This window comes from Doryrhamphus excisus, linkage group LG5 (assembly GCF_037039965.1).
Source record: "Doryrhamphus excisus strain RoL-2023G ecotype Guam linkage group LG5, RoL_Dexc_Guam_v1.1, whole genome shotgun sequence".
NCBI lineage: Eukaryota > Metazoa > Chordata > Actinopteri > Syngnathiformes > Syngnathidae > Doryrhamphus > Doryrhamphus excisus.
In genome coordinates this window covers 7,553,371-7,571,509 of record NC_136361.1, presented here as the reverse complement: position 1 = coordinate 7,571,509, position 18,139 = coordinate 7,553,371, and the positions used below count along the sequence as shown (strand labels likewise).

At 47.6% G+C, this 18,139-nt stretch overlaps 2 protein-coding genes across 2 annotated transcripts in view; both read right to left on the bottom strand.

The window, feature by feature from the left end:
• tgfbr1b (transforming growth factor, beta receptor 1 b) overlaps positions 1 to 18,139 on the bottom strand; it is a 59,925-nt gene that overhangs the window by 27,054 nt on the left and 14,732 nt on the right. Inside the window, exons 2-3 of the mRNA XM_058059606.2 lie at positions 4,326 to 4,577; positions 22 to 291 (exon numbers count right to left, since the gene is read on the bottom strand). Of these exons, the coding sequence (XP_057915589.2) occupies positions 22 to 291; positions 4,326 to 4,577 (522 nt within the window). The remainder of the gene's footprint in view (positions 1 to 21; positions 292 to 4,325; positions 4,578 to 18,139) is intronic.
• On the bottom strand, positions 14,079 to 17,344 carry LOC144898507 (uncharacterized). Its single transcript, XM_078790633.1, has one exon. The coding sequence runs from the start codon at positions 17,223 to 17,225 to the stop codon at positions 14,277 to 14,279; it is 2,949 nt and encodes a 982-aa protein (XP_078646759.1). The 5' UTR covers positions 17,226 to 17,344; the 3' UTR covers positions 14,079 to 14,276.

Here is an 18,139-nt window from a genome sequence, read left to right as displayed (position 1 = left end):
GTGAATGCTGTATTGGCATACCTGAGCCAGAACCAGAAGTGGTCATGTCATAGATAAGGTCCTTCAGTGTTGTTCCAACAGTGATGAACGGATGGTCCATGGAGGGATCTTCTTCATTGGGCACCCGGTGATGATGGTGATGGTGGGCTCCAGCCCCGCCAGCCCCAAGCCCCCGGTGGCTATGGCAGACATAAAAAGCCAAAACGAGCAGCAAGCAGAGTACACAAACTGGGCCAGCAATCACCGCAGCAAGAGCCACAGGTCCCAAAGGTGGAGGTTTTGCAGTGGGGACTGCAAGGAAAAAAAAGACACAGGAGATAGAGCTAACAGGACACCAAACTATGATCCTGTCTATGTGCAATGTCATAGCTGTAAAAAAAAAAAAAGAATGTATGAACATTCTTGAGAACAATACACTGCATTTGTCATGTACTATACAATATGTTATACTGCAACCTGATTATGTCCATGCCTCTCGGGATGTTTGACAGTTTTTGACATAACCAAAATCAAAATTAGCCATAATGAGTGCCACACACAGGGGGCGACATCGCCTATACTCCATTAGTTTTTAATGGAACCTGAGGAATAGGGCGATTCTCTTGTATTTATAGAAATTTGTCTCTTGGAATGCATGCATGTAGAGAAATTACATGAACTGTAGCAGAAATTGACTTGAGTTTCTTGGAACACGTCCTCCAAAGCCCTTGACTGCAATATGTCACTGAAGATAAACATTTTGCATTCTCGTCTAGATTTCTTTCCATTCAACTGTGGAGAATTAAGTGATGAGCACCGGGAACGATTCCACTAGGACATTGCAGCTATGGAGAAAAGATATCAGGGAAAGTGGAATCCATCTATGCTTGCTGACTACTTTTGGAATGTGGTCAGGGATGACCCTGCTGCAGAGTATAAGAGAAATCTTCTGTTCGATCACATAGCAATTGAGAGAATGTCTGCTGAATCCAAAGAACAACTGTCAGAATTTCAATCTATATGGGCTACAATAATTAATCTCTTAATCTAACTCTCGAAGGGCTGAGTGTGTCTGTCTCTGCCCCTGGTGGTCTCGTTCCTCTGGCTTGGGGCGTGGTCTGGGTCGCCTGGTTGCCCTGGCGTATGGGTGGTGGGCAAGTGGGAGGTTCTGTTGGGGACTGTCCGGATCTGGGGATGGGGCGTGGGTGGGGTGGTGGTGGTCGTCCCGGTGACGGTGCAGGCCGTCCCTCAAGGTAGTGGGTAGACAGGGTGCCACATCCGGTGGGTGCCTGCTGCTGTCGGCAGGGGCCCGGTGGCGCTGGTTCCTCTGCGGCCTCCCTCACATCTGGGGGTGGGCCGGGGTTTGCCCTGGGTGCTCTGGCTTGGATACTGTGTGACCGTGGGGTGTGGGGCTTTGGTCCTGCCCTTGGTGGGGGCACGGGTGGTTGTACCTCGCTTCCCTTGCAGAGCCTTCCCCCTTAGGTATGCATATGGCTATATTTGTATATTTCTGTGTTTGTGTATGTATGTATGTATGTATGTATATATTTCTTATTATGTCTAAAATAGCTAAAACATCTAAATTATAACAAATTATTGTATATAAATTATTATTATATATTAAGTATTAATAGTATTATTATTATTATACATACACACACACAACTATTATTATTCTCATTTTTATTAATCACTTTATCTATTTTAATTTCATTTTTTTATTCTCTTTTTATTTTTGTGCATGGAAAGTGTGGCATATGGGGACCGTGTGCTATCGTCCCACTCTGGCTGTGGCTGTTTCCTCGGGTGGGGGCCTGGTGAGCGCGTGTGGGAGGTGGGGTCTTGGCTGTGCAGCTTGAGCTCTGGATGGGAGAGGTGGGGAGTTACCTGCTTCTCTCCCTTTGGTAGGGGGGTGGCTGTGTTGTGGTGGATGTTGGGCGGGCGGGTCGGGGGGCTGGCTGTCGGTGCGTGGGCACCGGGCCGGGTGGCGGTTGGGGTGGTGCTCTGGGTCGTGGGGGAGCCTCGATCAAGGGTTTGGGAGCGGGTCTGGCCAGTGGCTCGCGGGCGGCCCCTGCTAATTGCCGATGTCTGGCTGGCCCCCTCTGTCTCCGGTCTTGTGGCAGTGTTCCCGCCTCCGGGGTGTCCTACTTGGCGGGTCGGTGGGCGGATGGGAGATGTGGTGGAAACGGGTCGGCACTGGGGAGGAGAATGGGGATGGGGGAGGGGGCATTCACTTTTTGCGGGTGTTGGGGTGTCGCTTTTCTCTCTTCTCTGCTGTGTGGTGTGTGTGTCTCTGTCCCTCCCTGGCACTTTTGGCTCACGTGTCTTGGGAGCGTGGTTGTGCTCTGCCTCATGCGGGTCCTGGTTCTCCTGCAGTCTCTGTGGTGTCGTTCCCTGGGCTGCTATGGTGATCGATGTGTCGGCGGGGCACGGTCCCTGCTGTTCTGGCGGTTGTGGGAGCTGCCTCGGGTGGGCGGTCTGGGGGTGGCACGATCTCTGGTGGGGCCTCCTGCATGGGGTGGCTGGATGCCATCGCTGGGGGGGGGTTGGCAGGTCGGCCTTGTTGCCATGATGGGCTGGGTGGGGCCTGTGGCCCGTAATGCAGCCCACGGCTTGCTCCGGGGCTGCTATTCCTCTGGCTTGGTCACCCTTCAATTTTAACCACACCTTAGACACTCAGTTCTGGGGGGATCTGGGCAGGCATGGGACCCACCATTGCTCAGCTTCCCTCCATTTTTAAATTACTTCATATGATACATACACACACATACACCACACACAGGTCAGCCCCTGGGTGCAGGCCTATTTTTAATTGCACGATCTACACAATACCATCATTACACACACAGGCGTGGCGGCCTGAATCGGAGAGCCTTCTGCCTACCCCACTTGCTGCTGGCTGCCAGCTGGCTGCTCGCTCGGGGTGCCCTGGGCTGCAGGATGTTTTGGTCTGGTCTGCATAGCCTTCCTGGAGGTCCTGCTGGAACCAGCTGATGATGGGGCTTGCCCTAGGGGCGCGGTTGGCGCTACCTCCCTTGGGCTGTCCTGGGTTGCGGGCACCACTGTGCCCTTGGGGGCGTTCAGCGGTCTCCGGGCAGTGGGGGCCATGCTGCTGGTGGCCTGAAGTCTGCGGTGGGTTGCCTTGCTGCTCGCATGTGCGCCCCCTCCGTTTGGTCATGTGCAGGCCTAGCTTCCCTCGCCATCTCCTTTGTCTGCCTCACTGCTGTAGTGGTTGTGGGGGGTCTGGGGTGCCATCCCTTGGCGGTCCGTGTCTCCCTGGGCTCGTGGCTTGGTTGTCGGTCTCGGACCCCTAGGTCCCCCATCCTATAGCTCCCCGGGGACGTCCACGGTATGTACGCGTGTGTGCATATTGACTGGATGGGGTGTGCGCATGTGTCTGATCTATTTTTATATATTTGTTTTAAATAGTTTGATTAGTCGCCTATTTATTAATTATTAGTTTTATTATGAGTATATATGTGTGTGTTTGTGTGTGTGTATAGCTATATAGATATACGGGGGGTGGGTTCTGCGGGGGTCTGGCACTGGGCGTTCCATCTCTGCCGCCTCGTCCTCCATGGGGCAGTGGGTCCGGGCCTCATCCGGTCCTGCGTCGGTGGTCGGCCTGGGGTTACCTGGGGCGGGCTGGGTTCCGCTTCCTGGGGTGTGTGGGGGGGGGGTGGCGCCCGGCCGTGGATGGGCTCCCTTCCGGTTGGCGTGGGCGCCCTTGTGCCCTCAGGTGAGTGGCCCTCGATGCCCTTCTGCCCTAGTGGGGTATGGTCTCCCGCCGGTCTCGGGGGTGCGGTTCTCCTCCGGCCTGTTGGCGCCCTGTTGCTGGTTGGAATTGCTCCTCCATGGCCCCTTGCTGGTCTGGGGCAGGTCGTGGGGAGTCGGCCCTGCCTTTGCCCGCACCCACGGGGCCGGTGGATCTCTGGCGATGAGGGCTTGACCTAGCTGCGCGGGGCGGGGTTTACTGGGTGGTAGAAGGCAGTCCCTCTCCTTTTGTCATTTTCAGTGACAATTACACATTCACACACATTCAGGCATACAAGCACACTTACGCACACATATATGAATATGCGCAAAGAAGTACACACCTCCATATGGGCACTCACAGCACATGGGTGCTTCTCTACACAATCTACCATCTTATCCTTTATATCTTTATGCCATTGGTATGCTATTATTACAGTAATAATGATGTCAAGCTAGTGAGATTTTAATTACTGCAACTGTATGGCTGTAATTCACAGTAAATCACCTGATGTCTAAGGACATTTCCTGTTCAAAAGGCAGACAATGAAAGTCCCCTCTCAAAAATATTCAAAGAAAACATGTGGTCTCACCTGGGAAAACTGTGAGGTCAGGGTCCTTGTTGCAGTAATCTGTGGTACAGCAAATCGGATAAAGGACCGTGTCGTGTTTGAAGGATGGGGCACAGATGAAGGGCCGATCCCGAGGGAACAGTTCTTTTTCGTGAACACACTGGTGCAGTTCCGTCGTCAATCGGGTGCCTGACTTGCGAATACTGACGAAACAGACGCCATCTGTTGTACAGCTAGAGTTGGCAGTGCAGCGCTCACAGTGACACTGGAGGGCTATAGTGGGAAAAGGAAGAGTTTTTCAGCTTTGTCTCACAATAATTCATAATTCAAAAATCATAATTTAACAAAATAACAAAAAGTTATTTCCATGTCATGTTCAGGCTTTGGTGTGGAAGGAACTAAGCGCTTTGTATTAATGCCACAATCAAATGTAAGGATTAATTTCATTGGCCAAGAGAGTTTTACGAGCACCCTGAGTGAGAAAACATGGTTTGAGTTCAATTACTTTTTTGTGCTAGCATCATTTTGTTAAAATTTTTAAAGGCTGAAATTTTAACATAAATTCACTAATTATACATTTTCTTATTGAATACTGGATCTAAAACGACTGAATTCAATCCATTTTGAGAGAATATTCAAGGTGTAATGTTAAAAATATCAATGTGGTGTAACCATAAAACTTTCTACCAAATACTTCAACTTGTTCATCCATCCATTTTCTATACCTCACGAGGGTTGTGGGCATGCTGGAGCTTATCCCAGCTGTCTTTGGGCGAAAGGCATGGTAAACCCTGGACTGGTCGCTGGCCAATCACAGGGCACATACAGACAAACAAACATTGACACTCTCATTCATACCCATGGACAATTTGGAGTTGCCAATTAACCTAGCATACATGTTTTTGGAATGTGGGATGAGAACCCACACATGCACAGGCAGAACATGCACACAGATGTCCGAGGGTGGAATCGAACTCGGGTCTCCTAGCTGTGTGGCCTATGCGCCAACCACTCGACCGCTGTGTAGCCTTAAATTTTTAATTAGAGATTACTCTAGATCCCAATTGCAATATTGGGAGAACTGGGATGAGATTAAATTTGTGAAATGGGTCAGCCCCAGTAAGAGCTACATAATAATACATCTACAGTATTAATATAGATTTTGTGTGTGTGTTACCACTATGGGCGGCATGGCGGTCTAGTGGTTAGCGCGCAGACCTCACAGCTAAGAGACCAGGGTTCAATTCCACCCTCGGGCATCTCTGTGTGGAGTTTGCATGTTCTCCCCGTGCATGCGTGGGTTTTCTCCGGGTACTCCGGTTTCCTCCCACATTCCAAAAACATGCTAGGTTAATTGGCGACTCCAAATTGTCCATAGGTATGAATGTGAGTGTGAATGGTTGTTTGTCTATATGTGCCCTGTGGTTGGCTGGCGACCAGTCCAGAGTGTACCCTGCCTCTTGCCCGAAGACAGCTGGGATAGGCTCCAGCACCCCCCGCGACCCTCGTGAGGAAAAAGCGGTAGAAAATGAATGAATGAATGAATGTTACCACTGCATCTTTTTGCAAGAAGAAGAACAAAACTCAGCAGACAAAGACAGCAGACAGCCTAATAAAAGCCAGATGACGCTGATCTGCTATGACTCAATCTCCCGACAGACAAGTCATGGAATCCAGTCTGTCCCATGAAAGCAGACACAAACATGCCTCACCAGTCTAGACAATCAAATAACTTGTCATGCATAATGCCAAGTATGAAGCACCCAGCAGTGTTTCCTTTAAGGGTTCATTCACACTTTGAGTCTGTTACCCTGGTTCGGACCCCCAAAAAAGGGTTACTTTGCAGTAGTGTGGTCTGGCTAGCATTCACACTTGTAGTTTTGTCAGCAGACCAAATAACACCACTGTTAAGGATATTAATTATGTCCAATACAACATGACATAATATGTTATGTGATACAAATGACATAATGACTTCAATAAGATTCCTGGAGGAGACGTTTCCAACGACTTCCCCAAACTGTTATGAGCAACACAAAACCCTCAAAGTACTGTTTAACTACTGTATTTACGCTTCTGGGCTTACATTTACCTGTTTTTGATTTCACTTTCTGTTGTGTTCCATGCAAGAAGGTCTCCAGGCATAATAGCTAGCTATGACTCCTGTTAGCCCAGTGGTCGGCAACCCAAAATGTTGAAAGAGCCATATTGGACCAAAAACACAACCAAAAAATTAAAACTGCAAGCAGTGATGAGCGGGCTCGAGCACCCCGACGCGCTCGGGGGTACGCGCGGGTCGGGGGCGCGCGTGACCGGATGGGCGCGTGCGTGACCGGACGGGCGCGCGGACACGCCGTAGGAAAAAACGCGGTGATCGGATAAGCGGTAAGGGAGTCACGGCACCTGCAATTATCCGCCAGGAGGGGGCGACACCGGCGGCGAGGCGGGTGCGCGGTCACGTCCCGTCCGACGCCCCGAACCGCCATAAAAAAATTCACGACGATCGGACCGTGCGGTAGGTATTTGCGGCGGATATACATTTCCGCCTGTGGGTGGCACTATACAGTCTATGCGCCCACATGGTAATGGACCGGAGGGTACCCCGAACCACCAGAAAAAATTAGGTGCCGATCCGACCATGTGGAAGGAAGTTATGGCAGATATACATTTCCACCAGTTGGTGGCGCTATAGCGTATGTACACACACTGTCATAGACCAGAGGGTACCCCGAACCACCAGAAAAAAATTCGAGCAGATCCGACCATGTGGGAGGAAGTCACGGCAGATATACATTTCCACCAGTTGGTGGCGCTATAGCGTATGTACACACACTGTCATAGACCAGAGGGTACCCCAGACCACCAGAAAAAATTTGGGGCCGATCCGACCATGTGGAAGGAAGTTACGGCTATATACATTTCCACCAGTTGGTGGCGCTATACAGTCTATGTACACACAGTCATAGACCAGAGGGTACCCCAAACCACCAGAAAAAATTTTGGGCCGATCCGACCATGTGGAAGGAAGTTACAGCTGATATACATTTCCACCAGTTGGTGGCGCTATACAGTCTATGTACACACAGTATAACAGACCAGAGATTGACCCAACACACCAAAAAAAATGTCAAGACAATCTGACCATGAATCAGGAAGTTACGGTAGATATACATTTCCACCAGTTGGTGGCGCTATAGAGTCTATATACACACACACAGTCACAGACTGGAGGGTGACCAAACCCACCCAAAAAAATTTGGAGACGATCCGACTATGCATAAGGAAGTTACGGCAGATATACATTTCCACCAGTTGGTGGCGCTGTGTTTTGAACATGGGTTGTGGAGCGTTAGGTGCGTCCTGTCATGATAGACGTCTCCACCGAAAATCATAGTGATACGTGCAACGGGTGGCGAGGGATAATGAATTGAAACTTCTAGGTGGCGCTAGTGTGTCAATTTAGATTGGTGTCACATGGGAGCACCACCAGGGCGCTCAGGCCTGGATTAAGGCCTTACGTGTAAGATTTCAGCAGCCTGTGACCTTCTGCAGGCAAATGATGACCTTTTGATGGTCAATGGCGAAGGCTGACCATTCGCCGTGGCCACGCCCCCCACATGTGCTTTACACACATCATAGTCTATCAACTGACTTCATCAGTCTGTCAGTCAAACTGTGTATTGACTTTGATGTTCATTGGTTCAAGGCAAGGCCAGACACCAGGCAGGGCCAGATATGAAAATGTCAAAGTTTGGTGGCGTGCCACGCCCACATTCTATGGAGCAGCCAAAAATCCTTCGCAATTTAACGTGGGCCATCCGTCTAGTGTCCGTTGATGCAACAACGGACTCATTCGGTCAAACCCCCAAGGAGGAGTTCGTCGAGATACGACCCATACATCCGCCCCCAAATGGCCGCCGCCACCTAAAATGGCCGACTTCCTGTTGGTTTTAGAACATGGGTTCTTGAGACTTTTTTGTGCGTCCTGTCACGAGTGATGTCTCCTCCGAAAATCATGGCGATACGTGCAACGGGAGGCGAGGGATAATTATTTTAAAACTTCTAGGTGGCGCTAGTGAGTCAATTAGGCTTGGTTTCAAATGGGGGCCCCACCAGGGCGCTCAGGCCTGGATTCTGACCCCCCGTATGAGTTTTCAAGCCCATGTGACCTTCTGCGGGCGAATGATGACCCTTTCTTTGTAAATGGCGAGGCCTGAGCATTCGCCGCCAGGCCACGCCCACCACGTGCGCTTTTCCTGCATCATGGTCCATCAACAGGCTTCACCAGGCTGTCAGGCAGTGACCTTGTGACCTTGATGTTCATCTGATGAATGAAAAGGCCTCATGTAGATCACACGCCTTTAGCCTGTCGCCAATAGGTGGCGCTGCGACAAAATCAGGAAGTGACCTACGGGGATCTTCGGGGCGGGGCCGACTTCCTGTTCGTTTTCCAATATGGGTTCTTGAGACTTTTTGGTCCGTCCTGTCATGATAGACGTCTCCAGGAAGTTTCGTGACGATCGATGAAACTGGTGGCGGGAGCCAATTTTTTTTAAATTTCAAGGTGGCGCTAGAGAGCCAATTTTGGAACATTATATTTGAAACCCATAAAATATCGAAATTTTTCGCCAGACCTGATGCGCTCGGCAAATTTGGTGAGTTTTCGGGCATGTTGAGGCCCTCAAAATGGCGCTCAAAGGCGCGGAAGAATAATAATAAAAAGAAACGGAACGATTACAATATGGCTTTCGCACTGGTCAGTGCTCAAGCCCTAACAAATACACAATAACATCCCTAGGTGTCATTCCAAATATATACTGACAAAAATTAGAAAGCACTTGATAAAAACAGCCACTTTGTTACTAAATATGTGCCTATGACAGGATTGTGCTTTTACCCATTTAATGTGACTTCTGTTTTTGGACATGACTGGTCAGCTTCTCAACATCGGGCATGTAAGATGAATGCAATGAATGCAAATGATTCGGTCCAAGAAACGTTGAATCCTCTGTTCTCTTCAGTTATTTTTCTCTTTTTCCCTTTGGGATCCATGGCCCATCACACAGCCGTTTTGTTTACAACATCCACCTGCCTGGCATCCCGCCCTGGAAACGTGTGTCGTAGGCTATGACGCAAATCTTCGTTGACAGAAATGTTGAAATTTAATATTATTCTACACATTTTTACAGCATTGGAAAACATTAAGAATGTTTGTGTCATGTTTGTCCTCCTACAAGAAACCATATTAAAACAAAAAGTATATTTCCCTCCCCAATCTTTTTCCCATTTTCAAACATTTTTAAAAAGCTCCAGGGAGCCACTAGGGCGGCGCTAAAGAGCCGTATGCGGCTCTAGAGCTGCGGGTTGCCGGCCCCCGTGTTAGCCAAACAAACAAATGGGCTGCGCTGCATTTGTTTACCTCGCTGCCAGAGAGAAACTAAACTGTCCCTCATGTTTAATGTCTCTGTGTGGAAACAAAGCACACCTCTGCACCAATCTCATGATCAATACATACATAATCCCCTTGGGCTACAATCAAATAGAACAAGTGCATTTCAACTTATCAACAGTTGCTGGTGAACTTGTGCTGACAAAAAATGCCAGATGCAGCCAGGACCATGGCTACTACCAAAGGATCCAGCCAAGGGGTTTTGCAAAATAAAAAAAAGTTGGACTTGACTACGTACTTACTTTACTACTACATTATTTTCAAAAGTACAGTAAAGTCTCGTTATATCGATATTCTCGGGAGTCGGAAAAAATACAGATATAACCGGACTATCCATATATCCGATCCTGCGCCGAACTGCATTAAAAGTGGGCAATAATGCACTCGACATTGTTCTATAGTATAGATCAATCTTTGCTTAAGGATTTCAATACCAAAAAAGAACACGGCGAACGGCTGCTTCCAGTCAACTTTATTTTTCACACTTCCACCACCAGAGCACAGCACACACACAGATTCCCGCACTTCCTGGTTCACAGGTCATGCTCAACCCGCCCCACATAGCTGGCCAAACACATGCCTGCAACAGCGTTCGTGGTTTCTCTCGTGAGAGAAAACGCCAGCATGTACATATGAAAACAGTGATTATTGCAAGCGATAAAAAGATATCTGAATACAACACAATTAAATACATGTATTTGTACGCTTGTGTCTTCGTTGGAATAGGTGTGTATGCTATGTCAGTTGGTTCTTCTCCCGTGAGAGAAACCACAAACGTTGTTGCAGGCATGTGTTTGGCCAGCTATGTGGGGCGGGTTGAGCATGACCTGTGAACCAGGAAGTGCAGGAATCGGTGTGTGTGCTGCGCTCTGGTGGTGGAAGTGTGAAAAATAAAGTTGATTGGAAGCAGCCGTTCGCCATGTTCTTTTTTGGTATTGAAATCCTTAAGCAAAGATTGATTTAAGCTGCTTTTGTATCGATATAAGCAGACCAAATTGGCTGGCGGGAGATGAAAAGGGCATCGTAGTAACCGGATTATCATAATAACCGGGTATCGTACTAACGGAACTAATTATATCATAAAAGACTAGAAATTTGCCGGGAAATGAAAATAGTATCGTAATACTATAATAAGTAGTAATTCGTTATAACCGATATCGATATAACGAGACTTTACTGTAATTTACATTTCATCTGATCCGTGAAGAGTTTTGAAAACAAACATAAAAACAAACAAAGATTTTTAAACATAAAAGATTTGTACACAAAGTTGTGTGTATGTTATGTATTTATTATCAAGTAGTAATTCCAAGAATGGCTGAGACTAAAGTAAAAATCAGTGCTGCCAACATTTGATGTTTGCAATTCAGTAGATTCTTTCCAAGGAGAGCATGATGAGGGAGCATTTTGCGTAGATCCAGGCACCCACCAGAGGGTGAGATCCAGCGGAGAAGCCCCTGGTTCCGCCCCCTAAAGCTCCATGTGCTCAAATTTTTATAACAGTGTGCGGGAACTTTCTTTCGAACACTTTGTTGGATATGCCTGCTTCCTATGCACCTGTGAATCTTTAGGTGTGCTGAGACTCTGCATTTGCGCGTGTATTAACAGTAAAGTTTGAAACTTGAGCGGTAACCTTGTGGTTAGCATGTTGGCTGCAACTTTTGAGCAACTCTGCATGGAGTTTGTACGCTCTCCCTGTTTTTCCCCAGGTAATCCTGCTTCCTCCCACATTTTAAACCATGCATGTTAGGTTAATTGGAGACAATGAGTGTGAATAGTTGTTTATACTGTCAGGGCTCGACAATAACGATGTACCGATGGCCCGGGGCAAGTTAAAACAAAATTCGGGCAAGTAAATCCAATCAGTGATATTCCCGTCGGGCAAGTGCACTTTGGCATGCCATACTGCGAAGAGTTTTTTTAAAACCGGTTCTTGTTGGGTGTTGGTAAAACACGGACTGCATAATTCCGGTGGTAATTTGCAAGCCAATCCTTGCAAATCTTGAAATGGACCAATCAGAATTGTTTATTTAGACCGCTGTCCGCAGTCCGCATTTTACCCAAGCCCGTTATTGTTCGCGATCAACCAATCAGCGATCGTTTGACTACAAAAACGTCTATCATGGCGTCCCTGCCAACATTGTCTAATTCTTCAACAACTTCTGAAGGAAATCACCAAAAACTGATGAAACAGTGCCTCCTAAACAAGTATTTTATTAGCGGCAGCAAATCAATTGATGGCACAGGTGAGTGAATCACATTGCTGTGACAATTTTAAGTGGTCACAATTAGGGATCGACCGATATGTTTTTTGGCAGCCGATGCCGATACCGATACCTCCATACACACAAACACATCACACTGACACAATTTAGTACGACATATAAAACATTTCTCTCATCATTAAAGTTTGTGTTGTGCACGATAAAGACCTCATAAGCAGACATGGCTGCTCCAATTCCTTTTGTGCGTGTGTCTGCGTGCGTGCTCAGAGAGAGCGCACACACATAACACGACACGCATTTAAAGTTGCATAGTTGTTCATTCTTGTTCTGCTCAACTAGTGAGAGTGCTTTTATTCGTCTGTTGCATTGGTATGTGATGTTTTTGGGTTTTCTTGTTGTCACACCATGACTTAAACTGTTATGCCTAGTGATCACCCAGTGAATTGTGATGGGCTTGGTAAAGTGTTAAAAGCAAGCTAACTCTATTACTTGTGAAAACGCACCCTTGATGTGATTCAACAGTGGGGGCGGGGTACCGCAACTACGTGTGTTGCGGGGTCCACAAAGCTGCCCCGGCGGATGCCTGACTGTAAATCATGCAGAGGAAAAATACATCGGCGAACCCATGCGCGTATCGGCTGATACCGATACAAGGAAAAAACGCAAATATCGGCCTGATGTATCGGTCGATCCTTAGTCACAATGAAACACCACCAATTAGATCCAATACAAAGTGCTGATTTTGCGCTAGCTACAAAATCTAGTGGTTCCATTTCTCTGTGTATTTTACTCACCTTTGCTTCACAAATTATTGTTTGTTTATTGTTTGATTATTGTTTTTTATTAAAAACACTTTACTGGTACACAAATGTGTCTATTCAATAATGTTTCATTGTGGTGCACAACTTCACAACTATCACTGCTTACTACGACTACAATGTGTAAGGTAGTATGGCATGCCATGTTACATACAGCTCCACAATTTTTCAGACATTCCTCCAAATACAATGCGTCAGTACTATTATCTGATGAATTATCAGCATATATTGATATATGATTTCATTATGGCTGTCATTTCATTTTACATGGGGCAAGTTCGGGCAAGTCGTTCTCACCTTAAGGATTCCCCATGGGCAAGTAATTTTTGTTTTTAATGTAGAGCCCTGACTGTATATGAAAAACTCATTTCCAAAAGATGCTGAATCCACTTTTGAGTTATTCAAGGTTTTTTGCAGAACTAGGGGTGAAACCGGTCCTTATATAATTCAAGTAACTTCATTACAAGAAATGATTGAGGACTTTTCTCAGTTTGTTTTTCACACATTTTGGGACGAAATGTGGATTAAGTGTATTTTGGAATTACAATTTAAATCAATTTGATCGAAAACGCAACATTCATGGCAACTCGTTCAATATTTTACAACAAATCTTGGCATATTTAGACTTATATTTAGACATACTCAACACTTAGGTTAGACACACCCAAGCATTGGTAGATCAAGTTATATCCTGATGTTTTCTTTCCATTCTTCTCTCTTCAAATAAGTCCAGCTGACTTCGGGTGAGAGGCGGGGTACCAGTCCAGACTGGTTGGCAGTCAATTGCAGTGCACATACTGCATACAAAGAGCCTATTTCGAAAAGGCAGATGAAGGTAAAATGAAGCCACCTCTCTGTACACTTGCATGCGTCATACAGAGCTAGCCGCCAATCATGTTGGTGTAACTGTGAGCTTAGACATTCACACAATAGTTATTATTTTTATTTTTTTTACAAATCGATCGACAAACTTAGGTATTTTAGATTTACACAAAAACAGTCCAATTTGAAGGATTTTTAAAGTCTTCACTTTCTCTGAGAGCGGCACTGGAAAAAAATTCTATAGTAAATAAGATTAAGATATGCCTTTATTCGTCCCTCAGTGGGGAAATTTGTATTGCACAGCAGCAAGAGTACAGAGTCAGTTAAGCAGTACAAAAATACACAATATAGAAAAATAAACAATATAAACAACCCAAGTATTAACAGAAATCAACAGTTTTTCCCAGAGTTATATACAATACAGTATGTAGGTAATATGAAACCAGGTGAGATATATGACCAGTCTATACACTGAGATCCTGTTAGAGAGTTAATATGAGGCATTATGGAAATACTTCACATAGAACTTAGTATATTGCATTAGAGCCCATAATATTGCACATGGAGGTTTATCAGATATTGTACAGTGAATGGGGTCTGGAGTAACTATACTGACTAAAAGCAAGTATTACACAGATGTACATAGCAGTGTAGAAGTCTATTGTGAGCGGTGCTGGTTGTACAGCCTGACAGCTGCAGGAAGAAAAGACCTGCGATATCGCTCCTTCACACACTTGGGGTGAAGCAGTCTATCGCTGAAGGAGCTCTCAAGTGCTGTCAAAGTGTCCTGCAGGGGGTGGGAGTCGTTCTCCAACATGGATGATAGCTTAGCCAACATCCTCCTCTCTCCCACCACCTCCACTGGGTCAAGAGGGCAACCCAGTGCAGAGCTGGCCTTCCTGATGATCTTATCCAGTCTCTTCCTATCCGCAGCCGAAATGCTGCTGCCCCAGCAGACCACTCCCTGGAAAATGGCTGAAGCCACAACAGAGTCATAGAACGTCTTGAGGAGTGCCCCTTGCACTCCAAAAGACCTCAGTCTCCTGAGCAGATAGAGTCTGCTCATGCCCTTCCTGTAAAGTGCTTCCGTGTGATGAGTCCAGTCCAGTCTATTGTTGAGATGAACACCCAGGTACTTGTAAGATGTCACCATCTCAATGTCGATTCCCTGAATGTTCACTGGTGTTGGAGGAGAGTGGATGCGCCTGCGGAAATCCACCACCAGCTCTCTGGTTTTCCCCGTGTTGATCTGGAGGCAGTTCCGCTGGCACCAATCCACAAAGTCCTGTGTCAGTCCTCTGTACTCCAAGTCGTCCCCATCTGTGATGAGGCCAACAATTGCAGAGTCGTCAGAGAACTTCTGCAGGTGGCAGGTTGGTGTGTTGTAGGAGAAGTCTGCTGTGTAGAGGGTGAAAAGGAACGGAGCCAGGACCGTTCCCTGCGGAGCCCCCGTACTGCAGACAACCGTGTCGGACACACAGTCCCGTGTCCTCACATACTGTGGACGGTTGGTGAGGTAGTCCAGTATCCACGATGTGAGGTGCAGGTCCACCCCTGTGTGCTCCAGCTTGTCCCTCAGAAGTGCTGGCTGGATGGTGTTGAACGCACTGGAAAAATCAAAGAACATGATTCTCACCGTGCTCCCAGGTTTCTCCAGGTGAGAGAGCGCTCTGTGCTGGAGGAAGATGACGGCGTCGTCCACCCCAGTGCCAGGTTGATAGGCAAACTGAAGCGGGTCCATCGAAGGACCCACCAGGGGGCGGAGATGGTCAAGGATCAGCCGCTCCAGGGTCTTCATCAGGTGTGATGTAAGTGCCACCGGCCTGTAGCTGCTGAGGTCCTTGGGGTGCGGCGTCTTGGGGACAGGAACCACGCAGGATGTCTTCCACAGCTGTGGCACCCTCCCCAGCTTCAGGCTCAGGTTGAAGATGTGCTCAACAATCCCGCACAGCTCGTCCGTGCAGGACTTCAGGAGCCTGGAGCTGATGCCGTCTGGTCCCGCCGCCTTCCTCGCCTTGGTTTTCCGGAGCTGGTTTCTCACCTGGGATGTTGTGAGGGTCAGGTTGGAGCAGGGGCCCTGTGTGAGGGGGGAGGTTGGTGAGGAGGTTGAGCTGATGAGGTGAGAAGTGGTGGGGGATGGCTGTGTGCAGGAGGGGGAGGTGGGGGTAGGGCTGTCCACTCGAGGTGTCGATGGGGGGAGTTTCGGCAGGAGTTTCGGCAGAAGGTGCTGGGCTGGGGGATGGGCAGATGGTTGATCGAACCTGTTGAAAAAAAGATTTAGATCGTTAGCCCACGCCTGGTCCCCAGCAGCCTGGGAGTCGGGCCCCTTGTGGCCAGAGATGGTTTTCAGGCCTCTCCAGACTCCTCTGACGTTGTTCTGCTGCAGCTGTTCCTCCATCTTTTTCCTGTAGCAGTCCTTCCCTTCCCTGATTTTCCTCCTCAGCTCCTTCTGCACAGCCTTCAGCTCGTCCCTATTTCCTGACTTAAAGACCCTCTTCTTCTCCTTTAGGAGAGCCTTTATGTCCGGATTAATCCACGGTTTGTTGTTGGAGAAACACCGTACAGTCCTGGTGGGTACAGTGTTTTCCACACAGAAGTTTATGTAGTCTGTGACGCAGTCAGTGAGACTGTCTATATCGTCCCCATGAGGATGGCAGAGTTCCTCCCACACTGTTGTGTTGAAACAGTCCTTCAGAGCCTCGTCGGCTTCATCAGACCATCTCTTCACTGTGCGGGACACAGCTGGCAGCCTGCGTACCAGGGGTTTGTACACAGGCTGGAGATGAACCAGGTTGTGGTCTGATCTACCCAGGGGAGGAAGTGCTGTTGAGGTGTATGCCTCCTTGGTGTTGGCATAACACAAGTCCAGTGTTTTTTTGTCTCTGGTGCAGCAGGTGACATACTGGGTGAAGGTGGGCAGGGTGGAGGATGGAGAAACGTGGTTGAAATCACCTGAGAGAAGAAGGAGAGCCTGCGGATGTTGTGTCTGTAGCCGGCCCACGGCAGAGTGGATGACGTCACAGGCCGCGTCGGCGTTAGCAGAGGGGGGAATGTACGCCGCTATCGCGATAACGTGCGAGAATTCCCGCGGCAGATAGTACGGTCTCATGCTAACGGCTAACAGTTCAATGTCTTTGCTGCAGAGTTGCTCTTTAATAGTGATGTGCCCAGAGTTACACCATCTATCATTCACAAACACTGCCAGCCCGCCTCCTTTCCTCTTACCGCTCTCCTTTGTCCTGTCCGCCCGCAGTAGTGTGAATCCGTGTAGTGTAGCGATCGTGTCTGGGGTCCGTGTATCCAGCCACGTTTCCGTAAACAACATGACGCTACACTCCCGGAACTGCCTCTGATGCCGGGTCAGCGCCGCTAGCTCGTCCATCTTATTGGGGAGAGATCTTACGTTCCCCATGATGATGGACGGGAGAACTGGTCTGTATCTCCTCCTCTTGTCGCGGCATTGGGCTCCGGCACGGCTTCCCCGTCGTCTCCTCTTTACCTCCCGGGGAACCTCGAGCCTCTTGTGGGGCAGCGCCGCTGTGTTGCGGAGCGCCAACAGCTGGTCCCTACTGTAAACAATAGAGTTTCGGCGTGCGGTCGAAAACATTGTCGAAAAAATTATATGAGAAATGCCAGCTCAACACTGTCACTATGGTGGACAGTTGAACTGAGCAATTACTAAGCAGATCCTTTAAGAATAACCTAGAAAAAGAATGAAAAGACAGAATAAAGAAGAAAAGAACTCAGCGAGGAGCGAGAGCTGCTGTAGCAGGCTGCCACCAGAGCGGCGCCTCAGTCACCTCAAATACATAAGATATCAAAGACATACCAGGCTGTACAGTAGAGTAATTCGAGTAATTCACTCACATATGTACCTAGAAATAATAAATATTAATGAAAAATTAAAGAAAAATTAATAGGGAGTGCTCGTGCGAGTACATTTTTCAAACCTTTAACGGGCTTAGTGCTTCTGTAATTCATACAAAGTGAATAAAACTAGAGTAAAATTTTCACACAATATTATATAAATCTATAAGTGTCCTAAAACCTTTCTTTGTTCACATCGGCAACTCTCGTCAGGGCTCGACAATAACGATGTACCGATGGCCCGGGGCAAGTTAAAACAAAATTCGGGCAAGTAAATCTAATCAGTGATATTCCCGTCGGGCAAGTGCACTTTGGCATGCCATACTGCCAAGAGTTTTTTTTAAAAGCGGTTCTTGTTGGGTGTTGGTAAAACATGGACTGCGGAATTCCGGTGGTAATTTGCAAAGCAATCCTTGCAATGGACCAATCAGAATCGTTTATTTAGACCGCGGTCCGTAATCCACAGTCCGCGTTTTACCCACACCCGTTGTTCGCGATCAACCAATCAGCGATCGTTTGACTACGAAAACATCCATCATGGCGTCGCTGCCAACATCGTCTAAATCTGAAGGAAACAGCAAAAATTGATGAACGTCTATCGTTGCATGGTTTTTATTTCCAAGGCAGCATGAAAAACAACTTACTGGCCTGTTG

Excerpts from the sequence above, each read along its gene's own strand:
- LOC144898507 (XM_078790633.1), bottom strand. The coding sequence starts at position 17,225 with ATGTTTTCGACCGCACGCCGAAACTCTATTGTTTACAGTAGGGACCAG.